The sequence below is a fragment of the Malaclemys terrapin genome, chromosome 4 (assembly GCF_027887155.1).
Source record: "Malaclemys terrapin pileata isolate rMalTer1 chromosome 4, rMalTer1.hap1, whole genome shotgun sequence".
NCBI classification, from domain to species: domain Eukaryota; kingdom Metazoa; phylum Chordata; order Testudines; family Emydidae; genus Malaclemys; species Malaclemys terrapin.
This window is the reverse complement of record NC_071508.1, coordinates 140,408,373-140,425,617: the sequence shown is the minus strand read 5'-3', so window position 1 is coordinate 140,425,617 and position 17,245 is coordinate 140,408,373. Positions and strand designations below refer to the sequence as shown.

The 17,245-nt window shown below is 43.7% G+C and overlaps 1 protein-coding gene across 1 annotated transcript in view; it reads right to left on the bottom strand.

Annotated features, from left to right (window-relative positions):
- Positions 1–5,303: 5,303 nt before the first annotated feature.
- The window catches only part of C4H14orf39 (chromosome 4 C14orf39 homolog), a 49,726-nt gene continuing 37,784 nt past the window's right edge, over positions 5,304–17,245 (bottom strand). Inside the window, exons 13-16 of the mRNA XM_054026180.1 lie at positions 14,780–14,943; positions 12,767–12,902; positions 11,041–11,098; positions 5,304–5,506 (exon numbers count right to left, since the gene is read on the bottom strand). Of these exons, the coding sequence (XP_053882155.1) occupies positions 5,304–5,506; positions 11,041–11,098; positions 12,767–12,902; positions 14,780–14,943 (561 nt within the window). The remainder of the gene's footprint in view (positions 5,507–11,040; positions 11,099–12,766; positions 12,903–14,779; positions 14,944–17,245) is intronic.

The following is a 17,245-nucleotide window of genomic DNA, read 5'->3' as shown; positions in this document are numbered from 1 at the left end:
CCTTATATAATATTTGTACATACATTGCACAAGAATATTGATTCCCATAAGACACAGGCTTGTATTCAAGACCTCACAGGACACACTTTGGTGAACTAGAATATACACATCAGACCCATGAGATTCCTGTAATCACTCGGCACCTCCCCTTACCAGCTGGAATTGAAAGGTTTTTGGGTCACAGTGTGAAATGGAATGAATTTATAGCAAATGCCAAGATTTGTCAGAGGGTCAATAGTCCATTATCTCTAAAGTTATCCAGAAAAGACAATGGAAAAATTTGGGATGTGTTAAGAATGAAGTCAGAGACTCTGCCATGACAGGCATACCATTGAGCTGCTGGAGGGACATGCAAAAGGTGCCAACCAAAAGAATTCCTCCATTGAACACTATTCAGCAAAAGAAAACGTATGCGCCTTAACAACTATAGGACATGCAAACAGCAGGCCAAGATAGACAGGGATAGTGGAGCCCTGGTCATGCCTGGGAAGGATTCCGATTCAAATGCTACTTTACTTCTCACATGTAGCTAAGTCTTACTTATGTTCAAACTCTTGAGAGAAGTTCCGGAACAAAAGCTCTCTTTACTAGGGGACTGATCTTTCCAGCAATGCACATGCAGAATTTCCATTGATTGTAATGGATCAGGCCTTAAACAGCTAAAACTGAAAACAGACTTTTAATTAGCTGATTAATATCGTAAAGTGTCAGGTCGTATTTTTGCATTTTAAAATGTTCTCAACAGATAATGGCAATGAAAACCACTACTAACAATTAACATTCTCTCCAGTCACCATTTTGGATTAAATCTCAGTGCTGTAGCCCTTGTACTCTCTGAACTTGTTCTAAACGCAGATCTCCTGTTGATGGGCATTTCACACATGAAATGAGTGAATAATTATGTGACAGAGAACCACAGCATGAATCCAGGGGGAGAATTTTTCTCAAAATATTGACTTGTCATTGTCATTAAAAAATAAATGTGGCAATGAACCAGTTGTGAATTCTAACACTATTATTTGAGAGTAAGCAAACTATGTTCTCATGTGTTAGTGCTAAAGTTATCTCTGATGTAAAATCCAGGCGCTCCTGTATTTATTTTTAAGCATTTTTTAATTATCACAAAAACTTTGTAATGAAGAATATTAATGTAACGCATTTTGTATTGTTTGAACGTCAATCATGAAATGACTTAAGGCGAACTGCGGTTGCTATCTGGGAAACCTATATTTTGAGTGAAAACAATTTTGTGAGCGTCTAATTTTGTATCCACTGTGCAGTGCACCATAATATTACAGCAAAGTAAATGCTGTATACAAGGAAGAGACTGCTTGATTGCAGCACAGAGACTTCCCAGTTCTCTTCACTTATCTTTGAAATTCATCCTTTATGATCCAACTTGTCCTCCTGTCATTTATTTGCTTTATGCACGTTGTGTCTTGTTTATACAGTTCCTAAGATCCATGGGGCAGAGACTATCTTTCTTTATTGCCTGGGCAGGGCCGGCTCTAGGCACCAGCTTAACAAGCAGGTGCTTGGGGCGGCCAAGGGAGAGGGGCGGCACGTGCGGCAATTCGGGGGCGGCAGGTCCCTCACTCCCTCTAGGAGCGAAGGACCTGCCACTGAACTTCCAATTGCCGCCGCCGATCGCAATCGTGATTGCGGCTTTTTTTTTTTTTTGCTTGGGGCGGCAGAAATGCTGGAGCCGGCCCTGTGCCTGGGGCCCTTGTCCCTTATCAGACCCTCTTGACTCTGCCACCATATAAATAAATAATGACAATGAATTCCCAACTTTAAGGTGATAACCCTTGACAAACTTCAGACCTTTTAAGGCAGTGGTCCCTAAACTGTGGGGCACACCCAGGGGGAGGGAAGCACCACCAGCCCCACTCTGCCTCCAGTTCTGTGCCAGCCCCACCCCTGGTCCCAGTCTCCAGATGCAGATGCAGCCCCAGCTCTGCTCCTGACTCCCAGCCCCCACTTTGGCCGCTGCTCAGCCACCAGCCCCCACTCTCGATCACCGGCCCCCAGCCCCCTGGCTGCAGCTCCACTCCTGGCTCCCAGCCCTCCACTCTCGGCTCAGGGAGGTGGGGACACATTCCATTACTGGTAAGGGGGGGGGCGCAAGAGGAAAAGTTTGGGCTCCCCTGTTTTAAGGAGCTTATTGTGGACAAATAACTCAAGTTGCTCATTGCTGGAGGATGGGAAAAGTTATTTTTTTGCATGGTTTTCCCATTAACTCCTCATCTTAATTTTTTTTTAAATGATGGATACAAACATCCTTGTACTAAGTGGAAGCCTCTTCTGGACAGTAAAAACTCATCCAAGTAAATATCATGGGAAATTATTCTTGTGGCATTTCTGGTTGAAATACCAGAAGACTGACATATTTCTGTGGGTATTTTTCTGTGAGAAAGATGACTGAGAGGCATGCAGGGTTTTCCTCCTGGCAGCAGCGGGTGGGTAACAGGATAACATTACTCTATAGTATATACATATTGTATTCAATAGATTCAAATACAAGAAATGTAGCTAAATACCTTGATATTTACTAACAAGTTGGACTTATGTGTGCTGCTTAGTTGTATTAAATGTTTCTTTTAGAACGGAGAAAGTATTTAACAGTGCATAGATTCTATGCTGATGGGCACAAAGTAAAACCTCAGACAGCGAGTGACAGTTAAAAAACAACTGAAATATAGTTAGGTCCCCGGTGGGTGTAAATTGACACAGCTTCATGGAAGTCAATGGAGTTATACCAATTTACACCTGCAGAGAATTTGGCCTATAGTATTCATTACAGGCATTTATATGGTGCTTTTCATCATAGGGTATGTCACAGCTGGCCCGTGCCAGCTGGCTCGGACTAAGGGGATGTTCAACTGCAGTGTAGATGTCCAGGCTTGGGCTGGGGTCTGGGCTCTAAGATCCTGTGAGGTGGGAGGGTCCCAGATCTGTCTGCAGCACGAGCTGGAATGTCTACACCGCAATTAAAGAGCCCCGCAGCCTGAACCCTGGGAGCCCAAATCAGCTGTCACAGGCCAGCGGCGGATGTCTAATTGCAGTGTAGCCATACCCATGTCTGGGAGCACTGTACATTGCTTACATTGGGCGGGGGCGGGGGGGGAAATTCCCATGTATTAGCTAATACTCTATAACACCAACCCTTTCTCCTCCACTTCCAGGGACGCAACTTTAAAAGGATAGAGACAAGGATGACATTGACAGACTAGATGACAGAGGAAACCAAGAGTCAATTAGACAAATAGGTGCATTTTGCAAGGGTTTCTAAATGTGGCCAGTATTGGACTTAGGAGACTTCTGGCTGTAGTATATTCCAAAGCTTTCTACCCACAATGACCTGGCTCCAGCTCCCTCAAGCCTCACCCTTACCTTAAGTGTTCCCGATAAGTGCAGGTTGAATGGCGGGTCAGAAAGAGAGTTCTGAGACAGATCAGGCCTCCACTGTTTAGGCCCCAATCCACAAAAGTATTTAGGCACTAAGTTCCAGTTTTAGGCTCCACTGCAATCCACAAAACTCCCACCGAACTCTGTAGGCACTTAAACTCACTTGGTGCCTATATTTTCAGGGTAAAAATTCCCTCAGCACCTAACTGACTCTGGGCATGCACACAGCTGCCTAACTCTAGGTGTCCAGATATCAATCTCCCACCTAAGCTCCAGAGTGATCCACAAACTGGGGGAAGGCAGGCAGATGAATGCCTATCACAGGGGTCGGCAACCTTTCAGAAGTGGTGTGCCGAGTCTTCATTTATTCACTCTCATTTAAGGTTTCACGTGCCAGTAATACATTTTAACGTTTATAGAAGGTGTCTTTCCATAAGTCTATAATATATAACTAAACTGTTGTTGTATGTAAAGTAAATAAGGTTTTTAAAATGTTTAAAAAGCTTCATTAAAAATTAAATTAAAATGCAGAGTCCCCCGGATCGGTGGCCAGGACCCGGGCAGTGAGAGTGCCACTGAAAATCAGGTCGCATGCCGCCTTCGGCACCCGTGCCATAGGTTGCCTACCCCTGGCCTATCTTGTGTGCTGGTCCCACTCCCATAGGTGTGCAGAGAGGCTGCCTACCAGGTCTCATTCAAAATATGATCACTGGATGAGATGGTGCTACTACTCAATTTATAGCCCAATGGTTTGAGCACTCAACTGAGATGTAGGAAATGCAGGTTCAGTTTCCCCATCTCTGGCAGAGGGGCAGCAAGGATTTGAACAGGGGTCTTCCACTTCTCAGGAGCGTGCTCAAACAACTGAGCTATGGAATATTCTGATGTGGGACTGCATCAGTCTCTCCTGTTGAAACTGTTCCACTGTGGAAAAATAATCAAAGAATGTTTGGAGCAGGATAACTGTACCTTAACAACTGGGCTACACAGTCATTCTCTCTCTTTCTGGCCCAACGACTGTTCCACTGTGGATAAATACTTAAATAATCATCAAGCTTCACACACAACTTAGGTGGCCGAATGCCTGTCTTCCCTGGGTTTGTGAATTGCTCTGGGTTTAAGTGGGTGTTTTGTGCATCACAGTGGTCCCAAATCTGGGATTTAGGCACTTAACTCCTTTTGTGCATTCAGGCCAAAATACCAAATACTCTAATTACAGAATTACTTCAGTTTGCAAAGTTGACTAAAACACTCACTCACAAAACCATATACGATAATTGACAAACAAGTTTATTTTAAAAATGTGTACATTTTTACTTTAAATGAGACAATCAGCTGATTTCTGAATGCTGTATTTAGCCCAATAAACAAATTCAAACAGTGTTTAATGCTGCAGTAAAATGGTTATTATTATTTTTTTTTTTTACAATAAATGAGTTAACTAAAACCATACAAAACAGTATTTATGCCACTGACAACGAGTGTTCTGTTGCTATAACTGACACCAAAACCAGCCTCCATTTTTTGATATCATACATTTAATTTATTCAACATGGAGGTTTAATACTCAGTAAAAGGTACTGAATTAACTGAATATGCTATTGTCTATTGACATTTTTGCTGTTTATGTTAACGTGTGCAAGTTAAAGGAGAGCTTATCAAAAGGTTTCATGCACACAGTACATTAAATCATTAAAAGTAATAAAATAAAAATAAAAACATCTCAGAGCATGTATGATTAGTGGAGAATATTTAAATGCTCTTGTACAAGTACAGTAATGTCACCTTACATTAAATGACAGAGAAGTGAAATGTTATGAATTTTTCTTAAGTTGCTGAAAACAAGGGTCAAGGCTAAGCAGCAAAAATACACAAAAGGAAGTCAAGAAATGTATTTAAAAGAGTGTAAATGGCTTTGTATTTTGTGATGAAGAGTGAAAACCTTTCAGAGAGGAAGAATGTGATGATCTCTGATCCTGTCCAAATGCAAATGGAAAGCTGAAGTCATCTTTTCCATCCCCATATTCATGAGAAGACGACTCTGACGGAAAGGAAAATGTAAACGCATCTTCATTTTCCGATTTCCCAAATAAGCTTCCTACAGGGAATACATATTTTAATTAGTCTGTTAAAATAAGATTTCATCTAATTTAAGACGATTGCAATCAACAGGCTGTATTTCTGAAATAATGTACTGTACTTTAACATCCTGTTGAATATCAGCATACAATGGCATGTTTATTCATGCATTAGAAATGGAGCTCCCATTACTGTGACCCTACGTTTAATGAAGGCTAGCAAGACAATTGCATCTAATTGATTAGAGGCTTTCATGGTGTTCTATAGAGCCCTTCCTGATGGTCCACAGAATGAAATATTTTGAGACAAGCTGTAGAGGGATTGGGTGTTGAAAGGGGAGGTGGTCCATAAAGGAGCTCTTTTCTTATAAAGTGGTCACAAAATGAAAAGCCCCAGTGATGGAAGATTAAGAAGAGTTCACTACGTCTGGACAAAGGGACCACTCGTGGCTGTGGAACAACTTGCTGAGATGATCCGCCAACTCATTCTGTACTCCAGGGAGGTACAATGCTTGCAGGTGTATCGAGTGTTCTACACAGAAGTCCCACAGAATGAAGGCTTCCTGGCACAGGGGAGAGGAGCATGTACCCCCCAGTTTGTTGATATAGAATATCGCCGTGGTGTTGTCTGTCATCACTGATACACATCTCCCTGCTAGGTGGGCTCTGAAAGTCTGACATGCCAGGCGCACTGCTCTCAACTCTCTGACATTGATGTGTAGAGCGAGACCCGCCTGAGACTAGAGGCCTTGTGTTCTGAGGTCTCTCAAATGTGCCCCCCAGCCCAAGTCTGATGCATCTGCCACTAGTGAGAGGGATGGCTGAGGGATGGTGAAGGGGACCCCTGCACATACTACCTGTGGGTTGAGTCACCTCAGGAGGGAGTCGAGGCAGGGTTACAATCCTGTCCAAACTGTCCCGGACTGGCCAATACACTAATGCTAGGCACGACTGAAGAGGTCGAAGTCTGAGTCTGGCATGCTGTACTACGTAGGTACAAACCACCATGTGTCCCAGGAGTTTCAGGCAATTCCTTACTATGGTGGTGGGGAACTGCCTGAGACCTTGTATGATGTCGCCCAGGGACTGAAACCTTGCTTCTGGGAGGTATACCCTGGTTTGTGTCAAGTCCAGTACTGCCTCCTATGAACTCTATCCTCTGAACTGGGGACAGTGTTGATTTCCCCTTGTTCAGAAGGAGGCCCAGTTCGTCGAATGTCATTCTTATGAAGTCGACCTGTGCCTCCACTTGAGACCTGGAGCGGCCCTTGATCAGCCAGTCATCTAGGTACAGGAACACCCATACCTGCCACTTCGCGGGAACCCAGCCATGCACTTGGTGAACACTCGAGGTGCCACTGACAGGCCAAAAGGGAGGACTATGAACTGATAGTGGTTGTTGTTCACCACAAACCTGAGGTATTTTCTGTGGGGCGGAATTGTCACTATGTGAAAGTATGCGTCCTTCAAGTCAAGGGCAGCATACCAGTTTCCTGGATCCAATGAAGGGATGATGGAGGCCAAAGACACCATGCGGAACTTGAGCTTCTTCACAAACTTGTTGAGTTCTCGCAGGTCTAAGATGGGCCTGAGCCCACCTTTGGCTTTCGGTATTAGGAAATACCGGGAATAGAAATCCCTGCCCCTTTGCTCATGAAGAACCTCTTCCACTGCCTCTAGCGAAAGGAGTGCACTTCCTGTATAAGGATTTGCTCATGAGAGGGGTCCCTGAAGAGGAAAGGGGAAGGGGGTTGGAAGGGTGGGAGGGCACAGAATTGGATGGAGTATCCCCTGTCTACCGTGCAGAGCACCCAGCGGTCCAAAGTGATATGGGACCATGCATGGTAGAAAGGGGACAGTCAGGACAAAAGGTAAGGCGGGGTAGATCCAGTTCTTGTACTGGTGCACCCTCCTTGACCGCACCCTCAAAAGGCCAGTCTGGGGCCGGAAGGTGGCTTGGGATGACCAGAGCCCTGGCCCAAGGACAGGTGCAGTCTTTTCCTGCCACTCCTATTCCTCCTCCAAGTGTCCTGCCAGTTCTGCAGTTGGTAGAACCACAATGGAGGCTGTGGCTGGAAGTGCCTGTTCTGAGTGGGGGGAGTGTGGAGGCCCAAGGACTTGAGGGTGGCCCTTAAGTCCTTTAGACTGTGGAGTCTTTTATCTGTTTTGTCATAAAAGAGGGCCGAAGTGGGCCGAGGGATGTGCTGGCCGCTGCTTCCCGCAGTCCCCATTGGCCTGGAGCGCTGAACCACGGCCAGTGGGAGCCGCGATTGGCCGAACCTGCAGATGCGGCAGGTAAACAAACTGGCCCAGCCCGCCAGGGTGTTTACCCAGGCGGGCCGCTGCCAAAGGTTGGGGATCCCTGGATCAGACCTTCCTCCCAAATAGGTCTAGTTTTTTAGCGTCCCTATTTTTAGGGGAGGGCCCCTGGTAGCCCTGGCGCTTGTGCTAATTAGCTGCATCAACCACCAGGGAATTGGGGGTGGGGGTGTAAATAAGTGTTCATATCCCTTTGAGGGGACAAAGTACCGCATTTCATTTCTCTTGGCCATAGGATCAGATAGGCCGTGATCTGCACAAGGTCTTTGTAGTCTCAGCAATGGTCTTAAATAATGGCAGGGCAATGTGAGAGTGCCTGGAATGGGCAAGGATATCAACCATAGGGTTGGCATCCTCTACCTCCTCCTCTGCCTGGATACCCGGGTTCTGGGACCACCCGTCGCAGCAGCTATTGTAGGACCCTGCTGTCCTACAAGACTGAGGCCGTCGATGTCCCTGCCATGGTCTCATCTGGGGAGGATGAGGAGGAAAATCCTGGCAATGGGCCCTGCTCACTTCCCTCAGTGCCCAGGGGCTCATGCTGCACCCGGTATTGCTGTGCCACCACATCCGTAGCCTGCGGTGCCAGGGCCACTGGAACCGAGATCATCGGTGCTGATGCTGGTGGTGCCAAGGTTGCTGATGCCGTCAGTATCGAGGTCAGTAGTGTTGGTGCCAGCGCCGCAGGCGAAGGGAGGGGCGTTTGTGGCGCCGCTGCCTGTGGTGCTGATGGTGCCTGCGGAGGGATGAAGGAAGCCGACGATACTGATGCGGATCTGGACCTCGACCCCTGGTTCTGTCCCTGGCTCTGATGATACGCCCACCGTGTCCAGAAGGGCCACTGAGTCGGGGGTTGCCACTGCAGTGGCCACGGCGCCGGATAGGGCTGGCGGTCACGCTGGGACCTGGACCTTCTGTTCCTGGTCCTATCAAAGTGGTAGGATTCCGACTCCGAGGTCTCTAAGAAGGAGGACCACGGAGGAGCGGTACTCCGTGGTGCCGGCGAGCGGTGCCGAGAACTGGGGGACCAGTGCAGCTCCCCCACGTGGGCAGACTGTGCCGGGGAGAGGTGCGTTGGAGATGAAGATCGGCGCGCCATCATTGCCGGCTTGCCCTTTGATAGGATCGGGGGCCGGGTGGTCACCGGCGACTTGTCTCTCCTCTGTGGGGTGGACGGCACTGTAAGGCACATAAGGTCCTGAGCCGCCTTGAATGCCTCCGGCGTTGAGGGTAGCTGGAGCTGCCCGCCATGTCGGTCCGGAGAGCGGTGAGGGTTTGAACTCTACTGGACCCCGGAGGAAGCGGGAGTCGACGAGACCCTAAAGGAGGAGGAGTCGAGGTGACATGGCCTGAATCGGGTTTCCCTGCCGAAAGCTCCCTGGGCTTGGAGAGGGGAGAGCAACCCCCTCTCTGGACTTTTCTTTTTCTGGGGCACCAGGGACTGAGACCGGAGCCTGACAGAAGACTGTCTATGGGCAGAGCTGTGGCGGTGCTGTTCCTTGGCACTGGCTCACACACCATCGGTGCCAGAGCACTGCGCACCAATGGGGAGCTGTTGGGCGTGGGTTCTGCCGATCCCAGGATGAATTGTGACCAGAGTGCTGCCTCCATTCTAAGGATCTTGAGCCTTTGCTCCTGGTCTCTTTAGGTCCTACAGCAGAACCCTTTGCAAATTCTGCACCTCTCCTTCTGGTGGCTCTCCCCGAGACACTGCAGGCAGGAAGGGTGCAGGTTGCTCTTAGGCATAAATTTTCCACAGTCCTCGCAGAGCTTGAACCCTCAGGACCGGGGCATACCCCTGTACCGGGGGAGCATTGGTGGGGGGGGAACCCCCGAAAGGAAACTTATGAACTACTACTAATACTAACTAATACGAGTAACTACTAAGAACTATAAACACGAAGAGTGGACACTGCCCAAATGCGCTGGCAAAGCAAGAGCAACAGTTTGTTCCAGCTAGCCGTCACCGGTGGTAAGAAGGAACTGGGGAGGACGGGGCGGCAGGGCCCTATATTGGGTGCCACGAAGGCACGACTCCAGGGGGTGCCCAGGCCAACCCTATGGACACTGCTAAGGAAAAAATCTTCCAGCTGTCATGCACATGGCGTGCACACACCTGATTGGAATTGACATGAACATGCAGTTGAAGAAGAACCACTGCTACAGATAAAAGAACTATTTAACTATCAGAGTTTTGAATTTCATAACATGGAATTACACAGTTTCCTATACCAAAAAAAAAAATCTTAAAAAGGAGTTTAATCCCAAAGACATGTGATAAAGATGAGTCTTGTATCACACATATGTATATAATTATATATACCTGCTTTGCTATAGTCTAACACATAATGACTGGCCTGTGAAGTTCTAGTGCTCCAAATGAGATGAGATGATAATTCCCACTATGAGGTTAGAGAGAGACAGAGGGTGAAATCCTGGCACAAAGCTCCCATTGACTTCAGTGAGGGTAGGCTGTCAACAAGAGGGTACAAGCAGAATAGCTCCCTTGATTTCACTGGAGCAATGTTGATTTTTACCAGTTGAGGACCTGGCCCAGAGGGTCTGATTTTCCTCTCATTCACATCAATTTTACATTGATTTAGACAGAAGGAAGTAAGAGCAGAGTCAAGTCCAAGGATTTCACTAACAACATGGAAACATTACTTGCACTTTAGAAAGAGATGTCCAAAGATACACAACTTCTCCTTCTTACACTGATAGCCCAAAATGTTACTAACAGACCCAATGTGCAATTACAATGAACTGGAAGCCTTGGGGTAACGCATAGGCATTTAGCTGTGCTGTTTCACATTTGATAGGACAGAAATTAGGTTTTTTAATGAGTGACAAAGCTCTCAGAATTGCTTCTTTCACCTTGGTGTTCTAGCTCATGGTTTGTTCCAAGTACATCTAATGCCAGACTTCTCACTGCCCCTCCACTGCCTCCCTCTCTCCTCCTACATCTTCTTGCCTCCTCTTTCATGTAAATGTTGTCCAGTCTTTGTGGCTCTCTGAAGTAATATTCAGGGACATACTTTGTGCTGTTTCAAATACACATATATACAATGGGCCACAAATTACAGGGTCACAGTTTTACCATTGCACCATTATTGAACAACATTTCTGTCAATCAGGGATCTCTTCTTGAACAGAGCCCCAAGTTTAAATGATCAATTACATTAATATGAACAGAAAAAACTGGTATATAAAAGTACTTTTCACTTTCAAAGCTTACCAATATCTTTGTGTGGGGAAATAGGGTTTACGTTTCCTGCAGAATAACTTTCATCAGTCTGAAACATAGTAGCCATTATATTTAACAGATGAGAAAACTACAACATAAACTAGAACACTGATATAAGCATTGATTAATTTTACATAATTTCATAATGATTAAAGTTTTTAATTTAGCTATATTGTTACATATAAAGACATTAAAATAGTGTGTTTTACCTCTTCAGTCAATATTTAAAGATACAAATGATTCAACCACCTCAGTGGTAACTAGTAAAACTACAGTACAATAAAACCAACTTTTGACCAGCTTCTAATTCCAGCAGCATATTCCCGCAAAGGGCTAATGTTGTTCTCATTCCATCTTTAATTCAAAGAAGTAATCAATAACTCACAGAAAGACGGCATCCAAGGTCACCCTGTTGGATAGCCTTCATATGACTATTCTTTGGGGTATGACGCTATATCATACACTGCAAAGAGCTACTGCAGTAAAATGTTGTTGTAATATGATCTCCACGCCGTGGGTGCAGAGGACTGGACTAGATGGTCTCAAGGTCCCTTCCAGTCCTACAATTCTATGATTCTTCTGTTGAATGACATTTGAGCACAAGCACTCACTACTCTAGTAAGCCATTTTATACAGATGTTCCGATTAATTACTAATCTTTCCATATGGCTTCTGAAAAGTTCTATAGAGTGGATAACATGAGGGGATCAATCCTCAGCTGCTCTGTGCAGCTGAGGTGTGAAGATGGGGAACAGGGAGGCAAAAATGGCTCCATGCTACATTTGTGATTCCCCATTTCTGGGAGCAGCAGGGGGCTGGTTCAGCCCCCAGTGCAATTTAAACAGCCTAAGCTCTCCATGGAGTTCTATCCATGTCCTTTTGCCCCAGGCTTACACATGGCAGTGGGACTACACAACAGGGCCATCCCACAACAGAAATTCAACCAAAAGATAACTTGGGGTGACGACATATTCATATTCAGGGCTTGAAAAATCCATTTGCTCTGCATGAGTAGGAAACTTTCCCATGTAAATGATATCGCCTTCTGCAGAAGCTAAGCTTTCTTTAATTTTTTTTTTTAAATAAGCCCTAATGTACGGTGGCAAAGTAAGCCTTCTAAACTGGAACTGAGTGTTACTAATGCATTGTTTGCTTGTATCTGCAAAGTCCTGCCAGTTTTCACTGCTGTTTTTCAAGTTGATAAGAATCAACTCAATTTCCTTCTCCTGCCTCTTTGGAAACCTAAGCAGAGGCTGGCACTTGAGCTATACCCTGGGGAGGGGGACACAACAGTGAAGGCTGAAGGAAGGGAAGAGTAGCGGAACCACCCCCTCTTTCCCCTGTTCAGGAGCCAGAAGTGGCAGAAGGGTCCTTGGCCCAGATCCTCAAAGGTATTTAAGTGCCTCATTCCCATCAGAATTAGGCACCTAAATACCTTTGAGAATCTGAGCCCTGTTGCTTTCCATTATACCAAAAGCACAAGGGCCAGCCCCAGCGAGAAAAAAATCATACCTGGTCAGAAATTCTTTTACTGAGATTAGCAGTAGAAAAGCACTGCCAAAGGATATATTTTATAAAAGTAAACAAGCTAGTAAACAAGTGACAATGTAAGTGAACACAAAGGATGCTGGAAACCTTCTACACAATCAACAAAGTTTTCTAAGAATACTTCACTTTGTGAAAATCAACTGATCATATCTTTAAGATTCAATATTACCTGGTCTGATGAATTTTCTGCTCCGAATACAGATGAGTCAAATAAATTAAAGCCAGGTGACTTCTGGGCACAGGGCATAAGAAAAGAAAAAGCAGGTGATTTTGGTGCTGGTCCTTCACAACCTAAATTATGATTCCTGTAATGAAAGAAAGGAAGAAACATTGTAAGAAAGCATTTTATATTGAGAGTTATAAAACAGACCCTATGATTTAATAAAAGACCCTTAGTTACACTGGGTTTGATTCTGATCTTATAATAGTTTTACGCTGGTGTAACTTCATTGACTTTAACAGAGTTACTCCTGATTTACACCTATGTGAAATCAGAACCAGGCTTCTTGTTCTACTTTCCTCTATCTGTCATTAATTCCTGTCCTTACACCAACACTTGCTTCCTGTAGTACAAAGTAGGTAAGAATGTTATTCATAAGAACATAAGAACAGCCATACTAGGTCAGACCAAAGGTCCATGTAGCCCAGTATCCTGTCTTCCGACAGTGGCCAAAGCCAGGTGCCTCAGAGGGAATGAACAGAACAGGTAATCATCAAGTGATCCATTCCCTGTCACCCATTCAAAGCTTCTGACAAACAGAGGCTAGGGACATCATTCCTGAACCTGGACCCATTGATGGACCTATCCTCCATGAATTTATCTAGTTCTTTTTTGAACCCTGTTATAGTCTCGGCCTTCACAACATCCTCTGGCAAAGAGTTCCACAGATTGACTGTGCATTGTGTAAAGAAATACTTCCTTTTGTTTGTTTTAAGCCTGCTGCCTATTAGTTTCATTTGGTGACCCCTAGTTCTTGTGTTATGAGGAGTAAATAACACTTCCTTATTTACTTTCTCCACACCAGTGATGATTTTATAAACCTCTATCATATCCTCCCTTAGTCCTCTCTTTTCCAAGCTGAAAAGTCCCAGTCTTATTAAGCGCTCCTCATCTGGAAGCTGTTCCATGCCCCTAATAATTTTTGTTGCCCTTTTCTGAACCTTTTCAAATTCCAATATATCTTTTTTAAGATGGGTGACTCTAAGCATGTCACATGTTTCTCCCCCGAACAGATGCCCCAAGCAAAGAGTTTAAGAAAGAAAAACCACACCGTCTAGCAACTTTTTCATTAGATTAATAAAAATGTTCATCCTTTGAATGTTTCCCACAGTCATAAATAACCCCTGTCTATGGAGTTTTTTCCCACCAGGAGAAGCAGAGTGAGTTCATGGTAGCCAGTCAGAGCCAAAGATCAAACATTGGTTCTTATTTACAGACAAATGCTGTAATACCAAAATCAATAACATACTGTAAAAATATCCCTTAACAGAAGGACTTCCATACCAGGGGAAACATTCAAACTTGTTACAAAATGTGTGGCAAGAAATTGGAAGTAAAAAAACAAAAACAAAAAAATAATCAACCAAATACAATCTCATATATGCAAATTCTCAATAAGAGAAAGCAGTAATGCTGAAAAAGATTTTGTGTGCTGGAGAGCTAGTTAGACATGAATTTCAAATCTAATATGGCAGCAAAAGAAGCCAGTGCAATTTTGGGCTACATAAACAGGCAGATCTTTTTCTCCTGCAGATTCTGTAGTTAAGAAATAATATCAGATTTATGTCTTCCCAATCATTTCCATGGCAATAGAGTGTGAGATCATAAATGCAGGATTATGATTTCATTTCAGTATCATAGAGAATAAGAAGCTAGATTCTGGGGGAGAAGGCCCTTATTTAGGCATTAATGCCTCAAATAAAGCAAAAAAAACCCCAAAGAATAAGTGCCCAGTACACTGTTGAAGGTATAAATGTTCTCTTTCAAGTCTGCTTCAGTATGAATGTCCCTCTGAAACAAAATTCTATTTGCTATCATAATAATTTTAATAAAACCTGAACATTGTTCAGCACTGTCTTGCAGGAAAAAATTGTTTTTGCATAGCAAAATTAATCAAAATGTTTATAAAATGCACATCAACATGACATGGCTCATAAAAGATCAATAAAATTAAAATCCTACAATTCAAATGGAGGAGTTTTAGGGAACTGGGCTTCCTTCCCATTAGATTCTGATGTTCTTATAAATAAAGGCATCTCAGGGGTTTTCAGAAAATGTTCAGTACTTCCTTCTGCTGCTTCAGGATTATCCTCACTTGACTTAATAAAACACTCTGTGTGTACATTCTGTTAAAAAGAAATGTCACATAATAAAAAGCACGCTTATGGCATTTACATCTTTTACAAAATGTCAGTAGTCCTTTTAGCAATAAATATATTGACTGTATTTTTGTCTCCTTTGTTTAGGTAAAAAGTTTAATATTCATAAAAAATAAGCTATTTAATCAACTATTTAATAAGCTATTTAATCAACTGCTAAAATTGTAATATCTTTTATTTTTTATTGGACCACCTTCTGTTGATGAAAGAGGCAAGCTTTCAAGTTTACCCAGGACTCGAAAGCTTGTCCCTGTCACGAACAGAAGTTGGTCCAATAAAAGATATTACCTCACCCACCTGGTATCTCTAATATCCTGGGACCAACATCACTATATCTGCACACTATAGTTACCTTTGCATATTAAACTATGTGGTTTACCAAAAAAAAAAATCACATCTGGATAGAGACCATATATTAAAAATTGCAGCACAAAAAGAAATTTGGGAAACTTATAAAAAGACTGAAAATGGGGATTTAGAATGGAAGAGCCACCTCAGCCTTACCCATCTGTAACAGAGCACTACATTTCTCACAGTGGAACTATTTAGATTTAATGCTTTTAATAGCAGTGGAAAGGGATAACCTTTCAGTACTCTCCAGTGGAATTAGGGGACATCACCATGAGAACATATCTTAGTTCACTGAGACTCTCTCTTCCCAAAGAAAAGGTTAGATGAGAATGGACACTTGAACTCTGAGCAGGAAATCTCAACTAGGACTCAGGTGATATTTTTGTAAAGGAGATCGTTCTCCACGAGCAGCACTCAAAATGAGAGCTTTTAATAGAACAACATAGATCTGATGGGTGAAAGTTGATGCTAGACAAATTCAGACTGAAAATAAGGTGTCAACTTTTAACAGTGAGGGTAACTAAGCACTGGAGCAATTTACCAACGATCATGGTGGAGTCTACATTTCTGGCAAATTTTAAATCAAGACTGGATTTTTTTAAAAAAATGCTGTGTCTAGTCAAAAGGAATTATTTTGGGGAAGTTCTATGACCTGAGTTATACTGGAGGTCAGACTTGGTCCCTTGTGTCCTTGGAATCTATGAACCTCAGTAAATGGAATTCTATATTTGGAAGACAGAGCCAAGTAGAACAACTACAAAAATTCTACTGTGATAACTGTATGGGACGTTGGCTATGAAATAAAAAGGTATAAACACACTCCAAAGTTTCAGTAGCCTGATAAAGGATTCCAGGATTTGGCTTATTTAGTCAAAACTGACCTCTCCCATGTAACTCTTTTCCCATGAATAAAGAGGCCCTTGCTGCCTGTTCTTTATGAACCAAATCCTACAATCCTTACTCAGGCAAAAATTGCATTGATCTGAAAACTCAATGAGTTTTACCATGACAAGTTACAAAGTGCAATCTTGTTAGTTTAACAGAGTTAAAGTTCAGTTTTTCCCACCTTTGTCTAGATTGTGCAATTTAAGGATTCAGAAACCTGTGGATGACCATTTCTTGGTTGGGGGATGGTTGTTAGCACATATATATTTGAATATGGGATACTCCTTTACCTGGCTATGGTGGTTTCAGTGAAATAAGCAGTCCTGGTGTTCAGCAACCAAATTCTTTTGTTTTTTAGATGTGTGTACAAAACACTGAATCAGCACATCCTTCCACCACCTGGCCATATCTCCTCCACAGTCAGCATTATTTGCTCTTCTAGGTGGTGCTGGCTCTTCCCAGAGACCCCAGTGAAATTCATAGGTTCTAATGCCAGAAGGGACCAACTCTGACCTGCATAACACAGGCAATATAATTTCCATCAATAATTCCTTTTGATCTAGAGCATATCTAGTGGCATGGAGGCTGTGGCTGCCTTTCACTCTAGCAACCTTGTCCATTGCAACAGAGGATTTAGCACTCTAGTTAATCTGGTAAAAGATGTCTTAATTATTAATTATTCTGAGTAGGTGACATTTGCTCACGCACATGGCTGTTCCTCTGCATCAGAGAAGGGGGTGCGCGGGGCTCTGTATCCTTTGTAGGTGGCAGAAGTCACCACCTCTACATAGTACAGCACAAAGGGGTATGCATCGCATGAGGCTAAGAGAAAGCGGTCCTGAAGCCTGCTCCTATTGAAATCAATGATAGAGAAGCTGTACAGGGTTTGTAAAGCAGCTCCACGCTCTCGCTCACATGGGCTTCACAGAGCCTATTTGCTCTAGCTTTGTGGAAAGAGGGAAGGGTTAGGGTTTCACTCCAGTTTATTTGCAATTCTAAAAAAAAGTATTTAAAAATTGCAATTCACTTTGAT